This window comes from Lygodium microphyllum, chromosome 3 (genome assembly GCF_053477565.2).
Source record: "Lygodium microphyllum isolate KBCC chromosome 3, Lygodium_microphyllum_v1.1.10, whole genome shotgun sequence".
Taxonomy (NCBI): Eukaryota; Viridiplantae; Streptophyta; class Polypodiopsida; order Schizaeales; family Lygodiaceae; genus Lygodium; species Lygodium microphyllum.
In genome coordinates, this window is record NC_141137.1 from 160,475,641 (window position 1) to 160,494,170 (window position 18,530).

General features: G+C 40.8%; 1 protein-coding gene across 1 annotated transcript; it reads left to right on the forward strand.

Annotated features, from left to right (window-relative positions):
- Positions 1 to 3,943: 3,943 nt before the first annotated feature.
- LOC148039090 (cysteine proteinase inhibitor-like) lies at positions 3,944 to 17,837 on the forward strand. The gene is made up of 3 exons (XM_087674975.1): positions 3,944 to 4,162; positions 17,238 to 17,418; positions 17,577 to 17,837. The coding sequence occupies exons 1-3, from the start codon at positions 4,061 to 4,063 to the stop codon at positions 17,582 to 17,584; spliced, it is 291 nt and encodes a 96-aa protein (XP_087531101.1). The 5' UTR covers positions 3,944 to 4,060; the 3' UTR covers positions 17,585 to 17,837.
- The last annotated feature ends 693 nt before the right edge of the window (positions 17,838 to 18,530 follow it).

Here is an 18,530-nt window from a genome sequence, read left to right on the forward strand (position 1 = left end):
TTCATTGGATGTGCCATCAGGTTTAGCCCCAAGCAATATGACTACTCAATTGCTTTTCTTAAACTTTATGAAGCAAGATAATAGAGCACGATGATTCTTTTGACTTCGAGATTTAGACTCAATACTACATGCATCATGTTTTAAGTGGTTTTTCCTTAGATGGATTGGAATTTTGGTTTTGGACTTTATAGATTGAGAGGGTTGGAGAATTTTAGGGTCAAAATCACGATCTTTTTCCATATTGGAGTCAAAGCTTGTCATAATGTCATTCTGGACATTGTCTTGGTCATTTGTGGCTTAGAATACCTCTGGGTCAAGACATAGATCATCAATATGATGCCTAGTTTGTTGGTGATCAAGAAAATTGAGATACTCAAGCCAATCCAATTCAGACATAACTCCAACAAGTCCAGCATCAATGAGTAGACTCTAAAATTGCGAGGAAATTGGGTCCAACACATTTTTGCTCAGTGGTGTGGCCATTAGTGTCACAATCCACTAAATCTAAATCAAAATATTCATCATCCTAAATTGATAGATAGTCCACACAGTCAAGCATCTCCTCAACATCTATGCCTTGCTTTTGTATAAGCAAGATGAAGAGGTTATCATGGAAATTGAACAAGACTTGGTGCAAACTTGTCCATTACCACATGGGGTTGTTCAAGAGTTCTTCAAAGATACTTAGATTGATATCTATTTGTTTCTAGAAACATGGTCTCCACTAGCTTAGGATTTTACACAACTCAAGCATGTCTATTAGGGTTAGATAGCCCTAGAATGTTGTCGGTGTTGAGTTAGGGGCCATCATGAAGAGAGGCATTGAAGTGGAAGGTTTGAGGATAAGAGTTGTGGTGTCCATTGCATCTTTTTGACTCATACACTCATGGGAAGTTTGATACTCCAACTCCTCGGTGAATGCAGTTCGAGGGCTGTAAGAATATGCATCTAATTTTACTCGTTCTCAGGGAAGGGAATATATCTTGCCAATGGTCGGGTGGTTGGAGGGTCATTAGTTTCACCTTTTAATAGTGTCGAGATAGCATCTAGGCAACAAAGGTTGCTTTCCATGATTCCATTTCAATGCATACTACCTTCTTCCGATTGCCTAAGAAGGCTAGACTATTACCCCAGTCTTCAACAAGATATTCATTGCACATCTAAGGTTGACCGAGTAGTAAGTCGTAGTCAACTCCTTGTATAATAACAAAGTTAACCTTAAACATCACTCTTGAGATTATGACTAGCCAATCTCTTAGCACTCCAATGGTCAAACTTTGAATCCATAAGCTACAGTCATGTTAAAGTGCACATGTTTAATATGTGGATTGTGTTTTAGGAGATAGAAGTTTAGGGACCTTGAGGTCAATCCTTCAAGTTGAGTCCTTGATGTTTTGTTGCAAAGTAGGCTTGGATTATGTTGTAGTTAATTATGCTCACACTAACTTCTGTATCTACTATGCATCTATCTCCAAAGATTTCTACATGAAGCACTGTATGTCACTTAACTCCTTTCTAGAATGTGATAACCCTTAAAGCACTCAAGGTTGGAGGTGTACTAAGGCCAAATTTTGGAATGGGGTGAGATCAACTAGGATTCATGTCTTCTACCAACATTTTTAATCCTTGATAGATTATTAGGCTACTAGTTTGAATAGTGAAGGCCAAGGCTTTTGACACTAGCCGATTTACAGTGTAAAGGCCAAGGTGTATGACTTTGTGAGCGGTCAAATTGCCTCCTACCTATTAATGTGGTAGCAATGGCCAAATTGTCAATGGTCTTGTTGCCAAGGTGGGTGAATAGAAGCCAATCAGCTATAAGTCACTAGGCTTGGCCCTTTGCCTTAGCCTTGGGGCTTCTCATGTGATGTGGTAAGGTAGAGGATGAAAAAGGAGAGAGATCTAGCAAGAGCCTTGCTTTGGAATTATAAGTAAGCGCTTTTAAAATCCCATAGGACACAAAATAGAGACCAAACAATTTTTTTTGGCTATTTATTTGCGATTAAGGTCATCTCCTAGGGTTCTTCCAATTTTCCTATCCAATACTACTTTGCATTTTCATCTGAGAATCTATATCCTAGTCTATCTCACACCAGTTTCAAAACCACTCCTAATCTGTTTCGAAGTCCGTGCTCTAAAAATAGTTTCAGAGTAGTGGTTCTATTCTGATGCATGATAAAGAGAACGTATGCCATCATGGATGATTTCATCGTATCTTGATAACGAAACCAAAATTGTCGAAGCTTTCGTAAGCTCGATCGCAATACTTTATGAAATACTTATTGTTTTAAGCACTTCATCTAATTCGATAATAGCCACCTCTCACATAGCCCATACATCTCTCGCACTCCTCAATCTATCCATTCTTCTTCACATAGCTGATACATCTCTCGCACTCCTTGATCTATCCATTCTTCTCCTAAACCAAATGAAAGCAAGAATGAACAAATCAATGAGTGTAAAGTGAACTCACCGACCTACTTTTTTCTTGACATCATGAAGCAAAGCTCGATGGTGGCTCCACAATTTGTGTGATGGTTCTTGATTTTCCTTCTTTACTCCATAGCTTCTAGTCTGATTCACAAGCACTTGATCCATGAGAGGAAATACGAAGAAGAAGAGAGACAGCCTAACCTCTCCTTCAATCTGCCTCTCATCCAAGAAAGGAAAGAAGAAAAGAGCACATGAAATAAAGAAGCGAGACATCCTAACCTCTCCTTCAATCTGCCTCTCATCCAAGAAAGGAAAGAAGAAAAAGAGCACGTGAAAAAAAGAAGCTTCAGCTCTCAAATTCCTCACTCTCACACTCACTTTCCCTCACTATCAAGATGGAGCATAAGTAGATAGATTAGAAGCATGAAAAATAAGTATGCTCTCAAGTTTGCATAACATAAGAATGAGCTTATCCATTCACTTTCTAACTTTCATACATGGGGTTTTGGGTTTAGGCTTCTACTCAAGTTGGGCATCGGTTTCTCCTATTTGGCTCTTGGCCGGTCTTTCTCAATTTATACACATACATTTAGATTACACAAACCATCATGGAAGTGAATGAAAGCCGGTGCTTGCACCCTTGAATTGTGTGTCTCTCCTCCCAATATAAAATATTATAACTTGCATGGGCGCTATGCTTGACTTTCAAAATAATATTATAATTAATTGTATGACTATGGAGATTGATTGAAGATTATTGGATACCTTGCGCATTTTATTTGATTTGCACTTCTTTCTACCTTTGTTGCATGTGGTCGCCTTTATTCGTCAGTTTGCTCTACCGTTTTGTTGCATTTTCATTTTATGGTTAATAAAAGTAAAGAATAAGCAAATGAAGGTTCAAATCTTCTCAAAAGATGGGGGAATGATACCTTGCTTCATAATTATAAGGTAATAAAAAGACTTGTGCTAGCTCTTTAATGTGTTGCTTGTATAGAATGTTTATATATTTTCTTGTATTAATGTTATACTTTTATGAAGTTATAAGTTAATTCTTAACCAAAAAATTTAGTCAAACATGAAAGCTACCACATCTTAGAGTTTGACTAAGCAATAAAGAATAAAACATTATACGATACTTTTCATCATTACAACATTTGAGGTTATATGGTTGCAAATTTCTAACTACATTTAATTAGCTTAAAAAACTTATGAGCAATTAAAATTGATTAAAATATTCTGAAAAATCATATAGTTTTTTAAACATAGAGATTAAAATGTAAAACCATATAGAATGGTATAATCGTACTACTGTCATGAGTAAATAGATATGCTTATGCTAAACAACTTTTGTTGAATAACAATTTCTTATGTCAACGAGACGGTCTTGTTCAGAAGGAAGTTCCTCACACGGCCGGACGGGTGTGAGCCTGACAGGCCACAAGTTCAAACCCTGCGCCGCTTATCTACTGCAGCATTTTTAGAAAATGACAAGTGGCCACTGGCTTTACAAAAAATTGCCAACGCGTGAGAAGGTAGCGATCTCTCTCTCTCTCTCTCTCTCTCTCTCGCTCTCTCTGCGTGTATCTTACGCCGTTCGGACTGCCTTAGTACACGCTCGATCCTCATGGCTGTGCTCGGTGGAAAGCGCGAGGTTCCCCTCTCAGAGAATAGTCCACAACTCGAGGATGTCGCCAAGTTTGCAGTCGATCAGCAGAACTCTCGCCAGGTTTGTGCCTCTTTATGACATGTTCCTGTCAAAATAGATGAGAATGGCTTCGTCAGTGTTCTGACAAACTGTTTGTGCGTTTAATTCGTCCATGGTATCTCCTGTGGCATCTGCTGTTTCCTGGATGCATAATGACAGCTTATATTTGCAGAGTGTCTCACAAATCTGAAAGTATAGTTGGATCTACTTACCCTGTTTTCTATACCTGATGGCACATGTAATGACATAGATCGCCATTTAGTGGCCTTAAAGGTATAATTGGGAAGTGTACAATGCAGAAGTTTTAAGATCCGAGGAATAGAGAAGTCATTAGGGGAGTTTACTGCCCATAAATCGGCTTTCCAGGTAACTTTTAAAGCTGGAGGATAATCACTCCACAAATGGAGCGTATAAAGCTCTTAAAGTCACAGTCACGGGAGAAATAACTCCACAAATGGGAAATATATAAAGCTGTTTAAGGCTGACTCACGTGAGAAGTTGTAATAAACAGGCAGTAGATTAAACAATAAGTGTGGTCCATCAACCTGTATAGGAGCTGACAGTACGCTTTGGTACATGTGATTTTGGTTATGTACATACAGTTGCCCTTGGCTCACATATTTATGCTGGTTGAGATCAGCTATAGGTTGCCCATAATACCTGTGCATCTACCTTAATTAGCTTTCCAACAAGCACAATTTGAGTAGCTTAGAGAAAATATAGACCGTCTAGCATCATTGGGGATTTGTAAGGGGTAGTGGGATGCAGTAGGCTTTTGAGTGCACTCTAGAGGCTAAAGTATAGTGCTGTTCTTTCATATGTTTGCTTGATGTTTGCACTTCTTTCATATGGTTACATTTCTTATGTATTAAAGACAAATGTGTGCAGTACTTGACATGCAGTTTATGTGTAGGCAGTTAGTTATTGTTAGTGAGAATCGTAGCTCTTAATATATGCCAAACAAGGAGCTAATGTGTATTTCTTTGGTAGAAGTTCAGGTGGTTGTAAAATAAAATCGAAGTTGAAATTAGTATAATCAATGGAATTGGCTTACAATTTTGGAATTTGATATTGTTTGCTTGTCTACCATACTAGATCAAGAACTAGTTAGTCATGTTCTTTGTCTCAACCATTCTAGGAAGATTTCTTTGCAGTAGACTTTTTAGGACATGATAAAAGGCTACATCATGTGTTATCAAGTGGCCAAAGATGTCTTCTATTTTGGGATTTGGAATCTGGAGGGAGGACTTGCTTTTGTTGGAGGTAGAGCTGACCAATGCAGCATTATTTGGTTAGAGTCTCTTATTGTCAAAAATTTATATGATACTTATATTAGGGATTTAGAGTAAAGCTGACCAATGAAGGATTATTTGGGTAGAGTTTCTTTTTGTCAAAAATGTATTTTTCACTTATATCGGGGATTTGGAATCTTGAGTTGTCTTTTTAGCATTGTTGGAGGACTTGATTTTATTGGAGGTATAGCTGACTAGTGAAGGATTATTTAATTAGAATCTCTTGTTTTACCATGTTAATTGAGAGATTTAAGGGGAAGGTGGCTATGTCTTTCTTGTGAGGGGGAACCAACCTTGCCAAAGAGCTGTCCCTCATCTTAATTGAGAGGCTGGAGGGAGAGATGTTTCTCTCTTTCCTATGAGATGTGCATGTTGGAAGAGCAATAGACAAAAATTGAATAAGACAATGCACATATTGCACATATTGATAGAAATCTAATACGATAAATAAGAGGACAACAATTGCGGGCCCATACTCTCCTCAAGCTCCCTCTCTTCACACCATGAATCAACAAAGTACAAATTAATGCACGAGGCAATATCCTCTCCTTTTATAGGCGAGAAAGGTGGAACGTCACGTGTTACTTGTGAATTAGGGTTTAGGCACCCATCAACTTGAGAAACTACTACTTTGAATATCCTCTCTTAGAGCATAGGTGAACAACCAAGGAATAAGAATACCCAAGATGCACCATGGATACTCCAATGCGATTGAGACTTAATGTGTCTTAGTAAAAAAACACTCTAAAAAAGAAGTCCAATGCAATAATATTGTGCATCTTTGTAGCAATACATCATGTTACACATTCCATCATGGACTTGGCACTAGACACAAGAGTCCAATGTTTGGACTCTTGGAGTTGCTAGAACATGAGAGCTTGATGATGCATATCAAATCTACCAAATATTTGTCTCATCCAGAAGCCTCTTTGATGAAGTGGTACTAGATCTCTATGTGCTTCGTCCGGGCATGGAAGATGAGATTCTGTGCCAAGGCAATGCAACTCTCATTGTCGCACCACAAAATAGTTGGATGAGTCCAGGGGCAGCCAAGCTCCTTCAATAAACGTCAAAGCCACACAGTCTCACATGTGGTAGAAGACGTGGCCCGATACTTTGCCTTAGTTGAAGATAGGGCTACCATGGGTTGCTTCTTGCTACTCCAAGAGATAGCACCAGCACCCAAGGTAAAACAATAACCTGTAGTAGACTGCCTTTGGTTCACATCGCCAGCCCAATTCGAATCACTCCAACCTGCAAGAACAAGATTAGAAGCATCTGTACCTGTTGGATAGGAAATTGTGAGGTTGGAGGTCCCTCTTAGAAACCGAAGTATTCTTTGAGCAGCCTGCCAATGCACTTGCTAAGGTGTACTCATGAACCCAACCAAGAGACCTATAGCAAAACACAGATCAATCCGTGTGTTGAGGAGCCAAATCAATGATCCAATCAATTGCCAGTAGCGGGTAGCATCGGCCAAAGGAGAATTTGCGTGTGAAGTGGCCTTCCAGTTCGGATCCATAGGAGTAGAAATGGACCGACAATCCTCCATCTCGAAAGTCACTAAGAGCTCCTGTACATATCTTTGTTGAGAGATGAAAATCCCCCTTTAAGTTTGATAAATTTCGTGGTCCAAAAAGAAATGGAGAAGTCCTAAATCGGTCATCTTGAATTTCTGATGTAGGGTTGCCTTTGTCTCTTCGACCTTCTGGGCATGATCACCTGTAACAATCAAGTCATCAACATACAAAACAAACAACACATGACCACCCTCAGAAGTGTGCACATAAAGCTGTGGATTGGCCCTTGAGCACCGATATTCCAACTTTGCCTAGAGAAAGGAGTCAATCTTCTTGTTTCAAGCACGCGGAGCATGCTTCAGGCCATACAAGGCCGCCTTCAACTTATAAACCTTCCCATTTGAGGAAGCAAAGCCAGGAGGCTACTCTACATAGATCTTATTCTTCAAATCATCGTTCAGGAAGGCCGACTTCACATCCAACTAAAAGATGGGCCATCTTCTATGACCAGCCAAGGCAAGAACAACACGGATAGTCACCATACGAGCAATAGGAGCAAAAGTATCATGGAAATCAACACTTGGGCGCTGTGCAAAACCTTTAGCAACAAGACGAGCCTTGTGCTTGTCCAAAGAACCATCACTATGGTACTTGGTCTTGAAGACCCATTTGACACCAATCACCTTTTTATGAGAGGGACGAGGCACAAGGTACCAAGTGCCATTCCGCTCAATAGTCTCCAACTCGGCTTCCATTGTTTTCCGCCAATGATTAGTATGTAAAGCTTCATTCATTGATGTAGGCTCTCTATCTTGCAGAACACGGGACATCAAATAGTAGTTAGAGCAAACAAGCTCCATAGTATGTGCTTGATGCCGGTGTGATCTCTATGGTCCATCGTGCGATTGCCACTCCTCAAGGACCCCCTCGATCCTTGAAACTTGGAGCGTGTCACGGGCCCAACGAGGAGAAGGCTGGATCTCGCCTTGGCGCTCTCCATCTACTGAAGTTTTTGGAAGGTCTAGTGTCAACGAAGGACCAATCGGTGAATCTGGTGGCTGGGAAGTAGGCTCCTCATCCGAAGAAGAGTTCGCAAGAGGTAGAGGCTCGAGAGGAACAGTTGCTGGGGCCTAATTATCACCGAGATCTCCAAGAACAAGGTGGTCCTCACTCCCCTCTAGGGTTGGAACCTCCACGAATTGAACGTCACGGTTCGTGCAGACATCCCGCCTAATAGGATCATACAATCGGTAGCCTTGAGATTGCGAGCTATAGCCCACAAATACCTGTCTTTTGAAAGCCCTTTCAAATTTGTCACGCGCTGTCTTTGGGATGTGAACATAAGCATCACACCCAAAAACCCTGAAGTAAGAAACATTGAGCTTTGATCCGAAGTATGCTTCAGAAGGAGTTATACCAACAACAACAAAAGTAGGGGAATGATTAAGGATGTGAACTGCAATAGCCACAGCCTCAGCCCATAGACATTGAGGTGTCTGACGATGCTCCATCATGGTACGTGCCATCTCGATCACATTGTGATTCTTCCGCTCCAAGATGCCATTCTCGTGAGGGGTGTTTGTATTGGCAAACTCCTGGTGAATACCACAATCTGCACAAAACTGAGCAAACTCAATAGAAACAAATTCTTCACCCTTATCCAATTGTAAGGTCTTCAGCTTCCGCCCCGATTAGTTCTCAAAAAGCAACCAATTCTTAAAGTTGGAGAAAGCCTCTGACTTCAGCTTCAAGAAATAGGCCCATGTCATCCTGCTGTAATCATCTACAATGAGCATGATATACAAGCTTCCTTGAAGGGATTCCGTTCTCATCGGTCCACAAAGATTGGTAGAAACAGGCTCCAAGGGTGCTAAAGACCGCCTCGAAGCCGTGCTGGGAATAACATCACAAGTCTGCTTCCCATGGATGAAGGATGTACAAGGATGCTGACTCATCACAATGTCCGGTAAACCTCGAACAAACTAGTCCTTAGACGCCTTCCGAAGGTAATCATAATCGAGGTGACCAAACCGAGCATGCCAAAGCTCGGATTGAGTTTGAGAGGTAAGAAGAAGTGAAGTTAAGGCAGAAGAAGACCGCAACTTGTAGACTCCATTTTCCTTATAACTTGAAGAAAGAATCTGTCTCGATCCTCGATCAAGAATTCAAAAAGAATCCACATCAAATTTTAACCGTGAGGCCGAGGGCACAAATCTTGTGCACTGATAGAAGATGATACCCCAAAGCCGGCACATAAAGTACCTGAGATGCATGGGCACTACCATGTCCATCTGGAATAAGATGCATATTGCCCCGTCCTTGAATAGAAATAGACGAACTATTGCCAATAGGAATCTGTCCATGCGAAGGCTGGAAATGAGTAACACCTGCGGAAGGAGTCATGTGCCTAGAGGCACCACTGTTAACAATCCACTCCTAAGTGAATGGGGCCGTCAACGCAGCATCAGAAGTTGGCAGGGTTGAATCCTCAACCACTAATGGAAGGACTGGTGACCTAGGATGGACCCATCTAAAGAGGAGTTTTCAGCACGACACAAGGCTGTGTTTTCAACGTTTAAGTGCGAGCAGGTGGGTTGTGCATCAGAATTAGGCTGAGGCAAGCGTGGGCGTGCAAGAAAAGATAAGATTTGCTGAAGCTGCTGCTGTCTTTGCTGTTAGAGAAGAAAGAAGGCTGTATTTTGGGCCTTCAAGTGTAGATTTTACCTTTTCATTGCCTCTAGTGGGTGAAGGAGCGGGACTAGCGAACCACAGCCCTAGCAGGCTGTATTTTCACAGTCAGAGGAGGTTGCTTTATGTATTTTGTGTAGGCATTGTAGGTGAAGATGTCGTCTGAGGCCGAGATAGAGTTTCAGGCGATCATGGACCGGAAGGTGCCCGTCCTACTGGCTCTTCCTTCAGATCAAAAGCTCGATGGTGAGAACTACCGCATTTGGCGGGTCATGATGCTTGCCATATTGGAGTCCTATGATTTAATGGAGCTTGTTATGGAGGCTATCAATCGTCCTTCTTTGCGAGACGAGTCCAGACTCTTCCAGTGAGAAGGCGGAGTTGGCAAAGGCTCAAGCACATTGGGATAAACTCAATGCTCACATTCGCTCGTTTTTATTTCTCTCATGTACTACAGTTGTTATCTCTCATATAGAGCATTTGACGATGGCTAGGGAGATATGGTTGGAGTTGGATCAGATGTATAATCAGATGACCATAATGAAGCGAGTTTCTTTGGAAGTGCAAATGAGGACTACAAGTTTCAATAAGTCATCATCCATGCGGGAGCATATTAACAAGCTAAGGCAACTCCAGATGCAGGTTCGATAACTCTCCTTTCACAGTTACCGTCTCACTTCAGTGGTTTTTATTCCGCCTTGATTGCTTCAGAGTGGGGTTGAGACTCTTCGTTGGGAAGAGTTGGTTCCTATGGTCTTGGACCAAGAGGAGCAATTGAAAGGAACCAATGCTTTGAAATGTGAGGCTTTGGTTGGTTAATCCTCTCAGAAGAAGGGGAAGGACCAAAAGAAGAAGAAGGAAGAAAAATCTAAGAAGGACAAAGACAAGGAGTCTACTTGTCACATTTGTGGCAAAACAGGTCACTGGAAGAAGGATGGCCCTGACAAGGAGAAGAAGGAGAAGGAGAAGAAGGAGAAATCCTGAAAGGATTCTGGAGTGGTGGCTGCTCCCTCATTAGCCGATTTCCTCCATTTGGTAGTGAAAGAGAGTGAAACACAGAAAATCTGCAGTGAAGAATGCTGTATAAGGATGCAGAATTATACACGGGTGTAGAATATCTGTGTATGTCTCCACCTTGAGGATCTTGATCTCCATCAGCCTGGAGAGCAATCTCCATAGTTTGCAAGCTTAAATCTATGAGACACAATTGCCTCAGACTGCTGAAAACACAGCCTATTTATAGGCTGAAAATAGTGCCTAAAAATGATCAGGTCGGCTGCATTAAATGCAGCCAACTGATGCAGTCTGACTGCTGCCACCTGGCAGCCTGCCACGTGGCACCTGCCTGCATGGCACTGCCTGCCAGTCCAGGGAATGACTCTAACAAATAGTCCTCTTCCACTGCTATGTGGTAGCCACATTGAAAGGAATGGCACACCAAATGAGTGTGTGAGCTTTCTAGTTGTATCTGCCATGTTTGCTTTTGAAGCCTTGCATCAATACTTATGCCTAGCAATGAGCCCCCTTTGTCCTCTAGGGGATGATGGTAATGAAGTCCTTTTTGTGCTAGGACTCCACACAAATGTATGTACACTTCTTTTTGACGTCCCCTATGTTTGGCTAGCATCTACTACACTAGCTTGAGCTCCATTTGTTAGCAGATTAGTTAGCTCATGAGTGACTCAGTGCATTTCTTGTGCATATTCTATGCCCTATTTTGGGATGGCCAACCTCATCACATTCTTTATAGGCTGGTTGCTCCCTCCTTTTGTCACTTATGCATACACCATTATATGCAAGTTTTGTTGAAGAGGGAGCGGGTGCTAGTATTGGTGCCTGCAGCCAGTTTACTCATTGGTATTTTGTACCATCTCTTATCTTGGTATATGGATTTCATTTCCTGAGCATCTATCTTTTGAGTTCTTTTGCAATGTTCCTTCTTCAGAGTGTTTCTCCTCTCTCTTGTGTTTGTGCAGTCTATTACAGCAAATTCCATTGCAGCACGCTATTCTAACATGGTATTAGATGTCTGGTTTAGGTGTGCTGGTGCTCTTCTCTGCTCTCTATCCAGTCCAGGGCTTTCTTTGTCCTCTCAACATGTTGTGAAGCCTCCTTGACCATCTCCTACAGTAGGTGATGTCTCTTTTATGCTGTTCGTGGACATTCCAGCCTTGGGCAGCATATTTCCTACTTGCACGGGTAGTTGGTCATTCATATCTTTAATATAATGTGCCATCATTTTATTGATCAGTTGACTTGTTTTTTGAGGCATTCTATGCAGTCGGATGATAGAGTTTAGTCCCCCTATTTAGGGGTTGGTTGTCTTCTCTCATCATAGCGCTCAGAGATTGTTCTCCTTCACATGCTGTTGCAGTCATTATTACCAGCTGTCATCCTCTCTCATCTTCCTCCATCATATTTCGTCTTTTGCCTCTAACTCTAGCACTGTTAGTGATGTGCTCAGGCTTTTGTGCAGGGGCTGTTTGTACTCAGCCTTCTTCATTCAGATCAGTCTTGATGCCTTTATCATTACTTGTTCAGATCAGTCTTGATACCTTTATCATTACTCGTTCTTCTTCTCTCATTCTCTCATCTCTCTTCTCCCTTCTTTGCTTCTATTGCTCACTGCCAGTCATCTACATGATCTCCTACTCCAATCAGTGCAACCATGGTTGCTGCTACATAGAGCGATGTGTCTTCTGCATCTCTTCTAATGTGACACCATGCAATCCTATTTTGTCTTTTTGCATTTTGTTATTAGTCCAGACTCCTTCAAAGGCTAGAGCAATCCAGCACCCTTTCTGAAAAGCACTTGTGAGCACCACAACAATCAATGACACCACCACGAGAGATGTCAAAACAATGAATCTCTCAATCACAAGAGCATTGAATGGTGATTAATAATGTGAAATGAGATAGGAAATTACTTGCACATTACATCAATCAGAGAGAGCAGTAGTGGGAGCATTAAGGCCTTCAAGAAATTCCAAGACAAAACATCTCGTATGACAACCACAAAAACAACCAAATGAAGATCAGTCACAATTATCTCAATATGAACAAACACATGCCTACTCTTAAAAACACACATTCAATCAACCGACATAATGCAAATTGAAATAGTGGAAGCTTTGCATATCTGCAATACACTCATAGATAGTAAACTACAATTAGAACTACAAGAAGGCATGTAGAGTTGTTGGAAGCATTTGTAATTAAGCTTAAGGCTTGCAATTGGATGAGTGTTGCACAGAAATGCATTGCGCTTCGTATAAGTACGAAACATATCTGTGAGAAGTGGATGCAATGATGGAAATGTGGAAAACTGTTGTAATAGATTGTTGAACACAAGAGACAAAGGAAAGAGAAACACTATAAAAGAAAAGAACATAACACAAAGAACGTAGAAGCAAAGAGATTCTCAGGAAATGGAATCCATATACCAAGATATGAGGTAGTACAGAACCAATGTGAGTCGCGGGCTGTGAAGGCATTGGCACTTGTTGCTCTCCCTCCACTAGAACCTGTTAGATGATGAATATATGATGATTGTGGAGGAGTGCTTGGAATAAATAGGCAAAAATAATGCTATAAATGGTAGCAAGTCTGCTAGCATAAAATGCTAAAATAGCCATCATAAAATGCTAAATAAAATGCCTAAATAATCTAGAAATTAGATAGGTGCCCTCGCCCTCTGAATAACATACAGAGACTCAACCATAAATTGACATATTTGCTAACACCCTCTCTTAGATCATGGGTGATTTGATACAATACAATGTACAATGATAATGTCCCATCATAGTATATACAACAAGGACCACAAAAGTAGAACCATGGATACCCAAGTAGTGGGTGTGCAAGCCACCACCAAAGTGCCTTGTAGGGAACCTGATGTTGATGTCGATTGTACTAGTGCCTGAAAATAGAGAAGAATCATAGTAGCTCTCAATATTAGTTGAGAATGTCTCGCAGTAGCATACAAGACTAGCCTATCCAAAATGGCTTTGAACATATGTGACCATGGATTACTTGCCTTTGGCTAGATTGCCAAAGTGTCCCCTCATGCGAGCTCAAACTAGGAGCCGAACCCACTCTCTATCAAAGAATCAGCTCATCATGAACTTGGATGTCAATTCGAGCTCTAGGATTTGAACCTGCTAGAGTTCGGACGATGTGTCAGGAAAACCCCTCTTGGGAACTTGTGCACATGTATACCTATATAGATGAGGTTCACCAATCCCATCTCACCACCCTCTCAATCTCCCTTTGTTGCACTAAGAGAGTTGTGAGGGATGACCATATCATTTGTACTAGTCACTTGGAAGGGAGGCCCCTATAGCCATCATTAGGGCCACATAGTTGGAGCCTAAACCTAGACCTGGAGATGAGGAAGAGTTGTCACCGTCTGCTCCTGCTCTTGCTGTAAAGTTGCTAATGTCTTGCAGTCCTTTCGGAGATGTCCCTTCTTGCCACAATAATAGCATTGAGACTTTTTCTTCTTTCGCTGTATGGCTTCTCTCTTTGAAATTGGAACATTTGAAGCACCAAGAGATAGCATCCTCACAAAAACTTGAAGCTAAAGACAACAAATCTCCAACATAACACTTGCAAATGAGTAAATAATGTTTGCATGGTGACCATTAGGAGGAGATGGCGGAGGAGTGATGAGGAGGGAGATATAGAGAAGATAAAGAAAACAAGGGATTTGTAAGGAGAAAAGTATGGCAAAAATGTAGACATTAGGAGAAGATGGTGGAGTGATGAGGAGGGAGATATAGAGAAGATAAAGAAAACAAGGGATTTGTAAGGAGAAAAGTATGCCAAAAATGTAGGCTCACAAGGATTGCATGAGTTCAAAGTAGTAAAGAATACACATAGAGAAAAGAGCAACAATAACTAGAGTGTAGTGATGAGAACAGGACAACCGGAGGTACATGAACCCTCTCTAAAGCTGAGCAGTGTATCACAAAAGGAAAATACGGACATGCATAGCCAAAAAACAGCCTGAAACCTGTCACCAGCCCTGCACAGAAGAAAAAGATCAAAACTCAGATGCTGATCAGTAAAATGCAGAAAGCAGACACCAAAATGTTGTTGTGGAAGAGGCAAGAATAGGTCTCCAGCCTTGAAACAGGCCCAGAAAACAGTAAATGCAAATGGCAGACTGCAAAACGTTGAGATAATAGCAGAAGAACAGGCCGAAAATTAGCAGAGGAAGGTCACCCAGGCTGTAAATCAGTCACAGCAGTCAGAAACAGGTCCAATCAGCAAATGAAAAGTCAAAACTCAGACCTGAAACTGTATAAAATAGCAGTAGGAACAATGATCCTGCAATTTGATACCATGTCAGAAGTGGATGCAGTGATAGAAGTGTGGAAAACTGCTGTAATAGACTGCTGAACAGAAGAGACAAAGGAAAGAGAAACATTGCAAAAGAAAGGAACACAACATGAAGAACTCAGAAGCAAAGAGATGCTCAGGAAATGGAATCCATATACCAAGATATGAGACAGTATAGAACCAATGTGAGTCACCGGCTGTGAAAGCATTGGCACTTGCCCCTCTCCCTCCACCAGAACCTGTTAGATGATAAATATATGATGACTGTGGAGGAGTGCCTGGAATAAATGGGCAAAAATAATGCCATGAATGGCAGCAGGTCAGTCAACATAAATTGCTAAAATAGCTATCATAAAATGCTAGATAAAATGCCTAAGTAATCTAGGAAATAGATTGGTGCCATAGCTCTCTGAATCACATGCATAGACTCAACCATGAACTGACATATTTGCTAACAATATCATACTCACAAAGCATGTTTTTTGTGACCTGTATAAAACATTTAAAAACTTAATTTTTCACCTTTACTTTGGAACTCTTACTTGTCATAGCTTGCTTGTAGAGCTAGGCACATTTTGGATTTGGAAATAGTTACCTGTCATTCAATGTTTCATGGATGATGGCAGCTAACTTGATTGTGAATCACTATTCATTGATTAGTCATGATTGATGGATGGTACTCTTATGATTCGTAAACCTTACAAGTTACTGCCCAACATCTTTGGAATGTAATTTAGAGATCAATGTTTTGCAAGTCAAGCTGAAATGCGTTTTCGAAGGTCTCACCGAAACTGAAACTTGTTTCTTACTGTTTCCAAAGTTTTATGAAGCTGTCCATAAGTATGAAACCTCCTGTTTCTGAAACTCTTGGCTGCACAGAATTGGACTGGTTGCTGGATAAAGACTGTGGTAGGAAAGTAATGAGGCCTCACTTTGACAAGATCAGGTGAAGCTGCAAGAGGATGCTTGCCAGGTTGAAACCTCGGACAATTGGTTGGACACTCTTGGAATCTGGGACCGAATCTGTCTATGGATCTGGTTCTCCTGCTTGAAGACAGGAGTCAACATCTCCTTGCCTTTGAAAACTCCAGTGGCTTCTGAAGACAATGACTATACCATTTATATTATTTTGTGGAAACCCATTGAACAATATGCATAGTTTTATGGTAGGCATTCTATTTGATGGACTGCATTAATTCCTAATCATATAATGATGCTTCAATTCATAAGGTGCACCAAAAAGGAAGTCTAGATTGGCTAAAGGTGCTAAGTGTGTAGGCCATCTTGGCCTATAGTTGCCTCCTATTTCTAGATCTCACATGATGCAAATTATCTTGGTGTCTTGGGAAGGTCAATTATCACAGTGCCCAATGTACCGATGAACACTAGCTGATTTGTACATTCCATGGTCCTTGGAGTAGGTGGGGTGGAAAAAGCTGGAATGGGGCACTTGTGTTTGGAGTTAGACTGCCAGTGGCTATGGTCATCTGAAACACTGTCTTACCTTTACAAGCATCAAGCTCATTGGGAGTTGATAGACAAGAATTGAAAAACAAGATATCTCCCTGCTTACTTTTCTTTTGATTTTGCTTTTGTCAGTGTTGTAGGGACCCAGCACGTTTGATGCAATAGACTGGGGGTTGAAGTTCCTTCAGAAGTCAATGATATTATTGCTGCACTCATCAACCCTCTTTTTCACAACTAAGCATGATTACATAGTATAACTTGCAAGTGAGACTTGTAAGGCAGACAAATCAGCCACTTTAGGCATAAGACCATTTTGATTGTTTATCTTGTGGACCCATGTGTGTACTGACTCCTGAGATACCATCATAGGCTCCTGAGAAGATTAGGAACTTTTGAAGCTTCATAAGCTTATTGTGCTTCTTGGTCGTCAATGTGCTAGTAAGCATCTGTAAGGGGTTTTCAGTAAAACCATGCTGGTCAAAGGGATATGCTTTTGTGTGTGGGTTATTACAGGGTCGGGAGTCCAAGATTCCTTCTGTGCACCTATGGTTTGATGGGTTAGGAAGGAAGGGAGGAGGGCAGGGAGCTTTTACAAGTACTGAGAGATCTATTGTTTTGAGCACCCGAGCAGACTAGACTGAGACTTCTACTGTATAACAAGCTCAACAACGTTGAATTTTTAGTGCTGTTAGAGATGATTTTCATAATGCACATAGTTGAAAAGATTGATCATTGTGATGCTACTTTTCCTGACAACAGATATTAAATCTATTGCTTGTTTTGCAGAATTCCCACTTTTCTTTTGTTCGGCTTGTCTCAGCACAGAAACAAGTGGTTTCAGGAATCCTATATCACCTAGTTCTAGAGGTTGAATCAGGAGGCCTTAAAAAATTATACAAAGCTAAAGTGTTAGAGAAAGCATGGCAGAACTTCAAATCTTTGGAAAGCTTTGAACCTCATGCAACAGGTATGTACTTCTGTTGCTTTATAAGCTGGTTTCCTGATATATGCGCATGCCTTAACCTCTCTTCTGAATTATGCTGAAATTTTCTGTCTGTGTTAACTACTCCGGAAAATTTATTAGAGACTTAGATATTATGATGTTTATGTTGTTGGATGGTGCAGGTGCCTAAGTTTGATATATAGACTCTCAGAAGACTGGCTATTATCTCTGTAGCTAAGTAAACGCTGAGATATTCGTCAGGGTTGTTGAGAGTTACTTTCAATAAGGCATTCCTCATTTCTCACTCACAGATACATTGGAGGATCTAAAGTTATGTATAATTCTCAACTACATAATCCTATTCTCACTGATGACTACATTGGGAGAAACTACAATTGTATACATGTACCTAATGTTTCAGTGTTCAAGCTGTGTTAGATGTTTATTAGTATGCTTCATGTGGATTAAAATGACTGTTTTATTTAAAAGTTAGCATCCAAGCTTAAGGATAACCAATCAGTTTCTTAGACACACACCAATAGGTGTGCGCGTATACACCGTGTGTGTCTGCAAAATCCTCATTGTTTTCTCATGCTTTTTGATTGTATACATACGTAAAATAACATGATGTACAGAACAAAATCATTATAACAGCAATGAATATCACACAAACAAGACAATCAAAGACACTAGAGGTATGTCAACTAGGCAACTAGGTAGTAAGTGCTAGTAGTAGGTACTACACAGTAGAGGTTGAAAAGTCAAAATAATATCTAGAAGTAGCACAGTTGTAGGTTGTAGCTTGTGGACATTAGTGATCATTCATTGGTCTCACATCGTTATTATTCTCAAAAGAAATGTGTTCCTCTCCTTACTTCTCATTGTCCTCCTCATCCTCTATCATGTTAAGGCTAAGATAACTTTGGCTGCGGAACATCATGTGTGCTTGCCTCCATACATGATTAAGGCTAAATATGACACTATTGCCCTCTTTCTCCTCTCGTCTCTCACGCCGCTTTCAATGTAAACAATTTGTCATTAATCTTCTCTTTGCTGAGCACTTTACAATTTAATCTCCATCTTTTCATAGCCTTATTTCTTGATCTTCAATAAGGTGAAAGTTAGCTTGAATGTAT

Excerpts from the sequence above, each read along its gene's own strand:
- LOC148039090 (XM_087674975.1), top strand. The coding sequence starts at position 4,061 with ATGGCTGTGCTCGGTGGAAAGCGCGAGGTTCCCCTCTCAGAGAATAGT. Across the intron at positions 4,163-17,237 it reads ATCAGCAGAACTCTCGCCAG|AATTCCCACTTTTCTTTTGT; the intron begins GTTTGTGCCTCT and ends CTTGTTTTGCAG.